Source organism: Colobus angolensis, unplaced genomic scaffold (assembly GCF_000951035.1).
Source record: "Colobus angolensis palliatus isolate OR3802 unplaced genomic scaffold, Cang.pa_1.0 Scaffold34, whole genome shotgun sequence".
Taxonomy (NCBI): domain Eukaryota; kingdom Metazoa; phylum Chordata; class Mammalia; order Primates; family Cercopithecidae; genus Colobus; species Colobus angolensis.
Window position 1 is genome coordinate 7,198,843 of NW_012116710.1, and position 6,260 is coordinate 7,205,102.

The 6,260-nt window shown below is 59.6% G+C and overlaps 1 protein-coding gene and 1 long non-coding RNA gene across 2 annotated transcripts in view; both read right to left on the reverse strand.

Moving 5' to 3' along the window:
- Nucleotides 1-6: 6 nt before the first annotated feature.
- AKT2 (v-akt murine thymoma viral oncogene homolog 2) overlaps nt 7-6,260 on the reverse strand; it is a gene marked incomplete at its 3' end in the record, with an annotated part of 48,399 nt that continues 42,145 nt past the window's right edge. Inside the window, exons 10-13 of the mRNA XM_011952466.1 lie at nt 1,227-1,355; nt 859-1,073; nt 210-297; nt 7-93 (exon numbers count right to left, since the gene is read on the reverse strand). Of these exons, the coding sequence (XP_011807856.1) occupies nt 7-93; nt 210-297; nt 859-1,073; nt 1,227-1,355 (519 nt within the window). The remainder of the gene's footprint in view (nt 94-209; nt 298-858; nt 1,074-1,226; nt 1,356-6,260) is intronic.
- On the reverse strand, nt 2,190-6,253 carry LOC105519177. Its single transcript, XR_001002934.1, has 2 exons — nt 6,147-6,253; nt 2,190-5,058 (listed from the first exon to the last, which is right to left on the reverse strand). It is a non-coding gene; the product is annotated as an uncharacterized LOC105519177 (long non-coding RNA).

Consider the following 6,260-nt stretch of genomic DNA (forward strand, 5'->3'; position numbering starts at 1 on the left):
GGGTGTGATTGTGATGGACTGGGCGGTGAATTCATCATCAAAGTACCTTGTGTCGACCTCGGACGTGACCTGAGGTTTGAAGGGTGGCAGGAGCTACGGAGGAGAGGAGCTCACGCTCAGGGACCCTGAGGCCAGGAGGCATCAACCAAGGTCACCACGAGTGGGCCAGGCCCCTCAGGGTCCGGCTGGGGCGGGCAGTGGGGGCTCACCTTCTTCTGGATCACGTCCTGCCAGTTGATGCTGAGGAAGAACCTGTGCTCCATGACCTCCTTGGCATCGCTGGGCCCCCCACCAAGCCTGGGCAGAGACGGCCGTCAGCACCTGCCTCCCAGAGCAGCTGGGTTCGGGGAGACAGGCTTTCGGCACAGGCAAGCCCTGTATGGCCTTTAATGATTCTGTCTTGACTACAAACCACCACTTCACAGGAGGAAGCCGAGGCTCAGGGAGGGAGCTCACTTGCCCAGGGTCCAAGTCAGGGAGTCAGCAACCTGGACCCATGTGTCCTCACAGCCTGGCCTCACCCTGAGTCCAGAAAGGGAGTCAGCAGGACAGGCTCGGTTCCTATCCTGGCTCTGCCACATATGGTTTGGCGGCCCCAGCCAGGCCTAGGGATGCCTTGTTCCTCAGTGTCCCCATAAAAGTGTCCCCCATAAGGCAGTGTCAAGGATGGGCCTGCCCTGAGGGGAGCACTCCCTAAGTGCCACTGTGGACATTTTCAGGGGCTATGTGGGGACAACACACACTGCGACCCCAAAAGCGAGCGCCCTTGTGGACGCTGCCCCCTCCAGGCCGCAGGGACAGTGGCAGCAGGTGGCGCTGGGCTGGACTGGACTGGACGGGGCCGACGCCAGCCCTCACCTCTGCTTGGGGTCCTTCTTAAGCAGCCCGGCAAGCAGGGACTTGGCCTCGGGGCTGAGCGTGCGCGGGAAGCGGATCTCTTCCATGAGGATGAGCTCAAAGAGGCGCTCGTGGTCCTGGTTGTAGAAAGGCAGGCGGCCGCACATCATCTCGTACATGACCACACCCAGCCCCCACCAGTCCACGGCCCGGCCATAGTCATTGTCCTCCAGCACCTGAGGATGGAGGGGAAATGAAGGCTGGGCCCGTGGCCCTGAGGCTGGCATCACAGTCCTGCCCTCAGGGCATCTGGGCTGGAAACACACAGGTCTGGGGGTTCCCCCTTCCCTTGGCCTCACATGTTCCTACCCCCCTCAAATCCCAGACACCTCAGGCGCCAGGTACTCTGGGGTCCCACAGAAGGTTTTCATGGTAGCCCCGTCACTGATGCCTTCTTTGCAGAGGCCAAAGTCAGTGATCTTGATGTGGCCGTCTTTGTCCAGCATGAGGTTTTCCAGCTGTTGGAAAAGTCAACAGATCTCAGGCGTGTGCTCCGAGGGGTTCCTGCTACCCTAGCCTTTCCTTCCAAGGAAAGATGCCAGGGGCTCCTGGACATCAACCCTCCCATGCCAGGCTGGGCCCAGCCTCTGAGGCTCAGAGAGAGGCCAGACCCAACCCTCCCCACACCCTGGCCCACCCCCAGGGTATCTGGAAACAGCTGGGCAGGGAGAACCGAGAGCCAGGCCCTGTCCACCCACTGCCCCCATTGTCAGCTGCAGGTTCTTATGTTCCAACACGGGGGCACACGCTTTCTTCTTTTTTTTTTTTTTTCTAGACTTTTTGTCTTTTAATTATGAAATATGCAACCAGGCAAAGTGGCTCACACTTTGGGGGGCTTAGGCGGCAGGACTGCTTGAACCCAGGAGTTTGAGACCAGCCTGGGCAATGCAGCAAGACCCCATCTCCATATTTTTTTTTTTTTTTTTTTTTTGAGACGGAGTCTTGCTCTGCCACCCAGGCTGGAGTGCAGTGCGGCAATCACAGCTCACTGCAGCCTCAAACTCCTGGGCTCAAGTGATCTTCCCACCTCAGCCTTCCAAGTCAGCTGGGATGACAGGCATGCACCACCATGCCCAGCTAATTTTTGTATTTTTTGTAGAGATGAGGGTCTCCCTATGCTGCCCAGGCTGGTCTCGAACCCCTGGCCTCAAGAGAGCCGCCCGCCTCGGCCTCCGAAAGTGCTGGGATTATAGGCATGAACCATTGTGCCCAGTCTACTGTTCTTTATATACAAAAAAGAACTTGTGAAATTTTTAAAATGTACATTGCAAAAGACGATTATTCTACTCAAAATTTATTTGGTAAGATTTTATTAAGACTCTAAGTTCAAACACCCTCCTTGGGAAAAGCTCTACAGGATAACCACATGTGCTCAACTATGGGGCCAGTTGCTGCAGCTGTGGGCCCCCATCCTGTGGAAGAGGAGAGCCACTAACAAGATGAGGTAGCCAGGCCTGTGCCCACACTACGAGACCTGCGTCCCCGTGGTGTGAGGAGCAGCAACGGGGGTCAGCTCAGGGCTGGGATGAGAAGGATGAGTAAAAGGCCTTTCTTTATAGGCCTGCCTGCTTATGACCACCAGGGCAGACTTTTGTAATTAAATTAAGGTCCACATGACTTTAGAAAGACAAATTAAAAAACCCCAACCGAACACAAGTCTTGGCTGTAGCTCACTCTGATTTCTGTAAATTGGATCTTTTTCTGCTTACATTCACTTAAAATCTCAAAGACTAAATGGGTGTGAAGTGCTAACACCTTGTGGCAAAATCTCAAATTCATCTGTGCCAGGCCCTCTGCACAGCAGGGCTCAGCAGGGCAGGCCAAAGCTCTGGTCCCTGGTCCCTGGCTGGGGGAGGCGTGCCATCCGGCCAGTGCCCAGCCATGCGGCCACGTGACTCAAGCATGGGAAGTGCAGGGGCCCAGACACAGCCAGGCTAAAGGGCAGCGCCTAGCGGAGGGCTGACCCCAAGCTGAACGGGGTTCCAACCAAACGCTCTGGGGCTCCCAGGAGAAGCAGCCACGCCACCATGAACACACCACTGGGTCTGTACTGGAATTTGGGGGCCTCAAGGCTTCCGGGTGGCAGCATAAATGCGGAGGTGGGGCAGGACAGGAATGCCCCCCTCTAAGGCTCGGCAGCCCTGTGGAATGAACCACTCCCTCTCACTCAGTGACAGCACAGGCACCCTCCTCATTCTGGACTACCCAGATCTTCCACCCGTCCCTCCACCCCACCTCTCTTAGCTTAAGCAGCACTGAGGGCCTGGAGTGGTCTCTGTCCACCACACCCCCACAAGTGGGGAGCCTCCCCATACCCCTCAGCCCCACAGCACCAGCTGCACCCACCCTCTCCAGCCTGAGCTCCTGCACACACCCCAGCTGCCCTCACCCTGAGCTCATTCTCACCTCCACGCCCCTGCTCAGCGCCCTCCTTGCTGAAGGGAGCGACTACTACAGGAGAAGCTGGGGCCCAGGGGTCCGACTCCATCACCAAGGCAAGGCCCAGAGTGGCTGGGCCGGTGTGAGTGCAGGCTGGGCCCTGGTCTGAAATGAGTGTCTTTATTGCTTGTACCGTACAAATATGAAGACGAGGAGAAAGGCCAGTAGGGACGGAGGAGAACTGTCAGATAACGACATCGCACACAGAGGAAAAAGAACGTCACCCACCCGAACCAACCCACCCTCCCCACCCTGCCATGAACTGCATAGTACAGGAGATGGGGTAGGGAGAGCAAACCCACAAAAGCTGAACTCCAAACACCCAGAGGTGTTGCTGCAGGGAGGGGAGGCATGGGCAGGGCAGCTCATGGATCAAGGCGGGGCCCCTCCCACTAGGTCAGCACCCCTCTCCCACAGGATGAAATGCTCGGGCCAGGGATGGGGCCCAAGCCCACACACCACGCACACTGGAGGACACGCTGCCCTCACACACAACACACATGCACACACACCCACGTGTGCCTGCATCCCGCCGACACACGCAGTCCGAGGCACGCACAGGAGTCCCACAGCACTGACATGGAAGTGCGTTCATGTTCAACCTTAAGGCTGCAGAACATGGGGCCCTGGGGAGAGGGAGGGATGAGGGGGCCTAGGAGTCTCCCTTCTCAGAGGCCCCTCACTCCAATAGTTACCAGAGATGCCCACCCCCACCCCTCCCTGACCAAGTCCATGGGGCCCAATACTGTCCGGTGTAAGATTGTAACAGCCGAGGCTGGTGCCCCTCCACCCCCGCCGAGAAGGGGGTGAGCCCAGCCCACAGCCCCCAATGGGGTCAGGCCAGGCCCGGGGTCCAGCAGGAGGTAAGGCCAGCTGGAAGGAAGCCCTAGTAAGGCACGGGGCTGGGAGGCAGGCAGGTTTGCCCCCAAATGTTCCTCCTGCCTCAATCCATAGGGTGAGGGCAGCTTGGTGGAGAGGAGACAGGACCAGGAGGCGGCGCCCAGCCCGACCCCTCCCAGTTCCCCAAGGCGCAGATCCTGGGACCTGGCTCCATTCACCAGGGAGCAGCCCTAACCCCCATCCCTGCAGCTCCCAAGGGCCCCTGCCTGCCCCTGGACATTATTGCTTTTCTGCCCCCATGGGGGGACAGCAGGTGAGGGGTTGGACCACCCCGTGCCTGGCCACTCCGAGCCTAGGCCACGGGGCCTGGAAGGCAGCACCACTATCTGCCGGGTGTCGCGTCCCACCAGAAGGCAGCCTTCATCCGGAAGCAGCAGCGCAGAGGCAGCCACCAGCATGACACCCGGGCCAGAAACTCAGGCAGGCCCCGGGCGTCAGGCTTCACCCCTCACTGGGGCTTGCGTAGATTAAAACCTGAATCTCTCCAACTGCCCAACAGCCCGGGCCTGGGTGAGAGGTGGAGTATCCCAAAAGCGAGTCTGGGCACAAAGGTGAGGCTGGAGGCAGGGTCTGCAGGGTCTGCAGGGACCGCTGGGGTGCATCTGGGAGGGGCCTGAAGAACTGGAAAGGGGGTGAGGTGGGGGTGGGGACACAAACCAAAAAGGCAAAGTAAAAAGTTAGGGGGAGAAAACCACCCGGCGGTGATGGCTGCGTGCGTGCGTCCTCTGCGTGGGCGGACTGCTCACTCGCGGATGCTGGCCGAGTAGGAGAATTGGGGGAAGTGGGTCCGCTGGTCCAGCTCCAGTAAGCCCAGGCTGTCATCTGCGGGCGGCGGAGGTGGATAGGGAGGACCGGTCAGGAGAGGGCCTGGGACACCTGCCCAGACTCCCTGGGGAAATGGCCCCAGCTGGCGGGGGCTGCTCACAGGACAGACAGGAAAGGCCCAGAAACCTCCCTCCGCAATGGAGCCCCTCAGCCACGGCTCCACTCCCCAAACCTGAGCCTCGGGCAGCCTCCTCTGGGAGTTTCCTGTGCCCATGTGCCCCACAGCTGGCAGGGCCTTCTGAGCCTCCCACTTTATCTCTGTTCCATACACCACCATGCCAGGGTCCAGCTCAGAGCCCTGTCCTGGTCTGCCTCTCGCACCCTCCCATCCATTCTCCACAGGCAGCCAGGGGGGGCGGCTTTCCAAAGGCCTTCTTTAACCCTGTCCCTCTCTGTACGAAACCCTTCCCTGGTTGGTTCCCTCCATGCAAGCAGTCCCCACCCCTCCCAGTGGCCCCCAGACCCTTGCACTCCAGCCCCATGCCCTCTCTTCTTCCCGGCTGCTGCCTGTCCTTGGCTGTGCCATGCTTCTCCCATTGCTGGCATCCCACATGCCATTCCTCTGGCCAGCTGACGTGTTTGCTTCCTCCTCCAGAAAGCCCTCCTTAACTGCAGGCCATGTCAGCTATTCCCTCTGGGATTCCCTAGTCCCTGGGCTCCCACAGCCTAGCCCTGATCACTCCAGGCCATCCACCCTACCTGGGCTGGGAGCTTTCCAGGGCAGGGCCCAGGGCTGGCTCGATCAATGCTGTGTCCCCAGCATAGCCCAGCACCGGGGCTGGGTTCAGAGTGAGAACTCAACACAGCTGTAAAGCAGCGACCCCAGCCAGCCTCACGGACCTGGCTGTCTCCTGCCCTGAATCCCCCCACTGAGCTCCAGAATGTGCCGCAGCCAATGGCTCCCGGTGGCCTCACCAGGTCCAAAGAGGACCAACAGCAAAAGGACCTGAGAGCAGACCTTGGGGAAACCTCCCAGACATGAAGCAGGGGCCTTCAAGGGCCGTCCTCGAGAAGTGGGTTAAGAGCAGGCCCCATCCCTCCACCACCGGGGCAGGCATACCAGCGCGGGGGCCCCAGGCACTCACAGCGGTCGGGGGGTGTGATTGTGATGGACTGGGCGGTGAATTCATCATCAAAGTACCTTGTGTCGACCTCGGACGTGACCTGAGGTTTGAAGGGTGGCAGGAGCTACGGAGGAG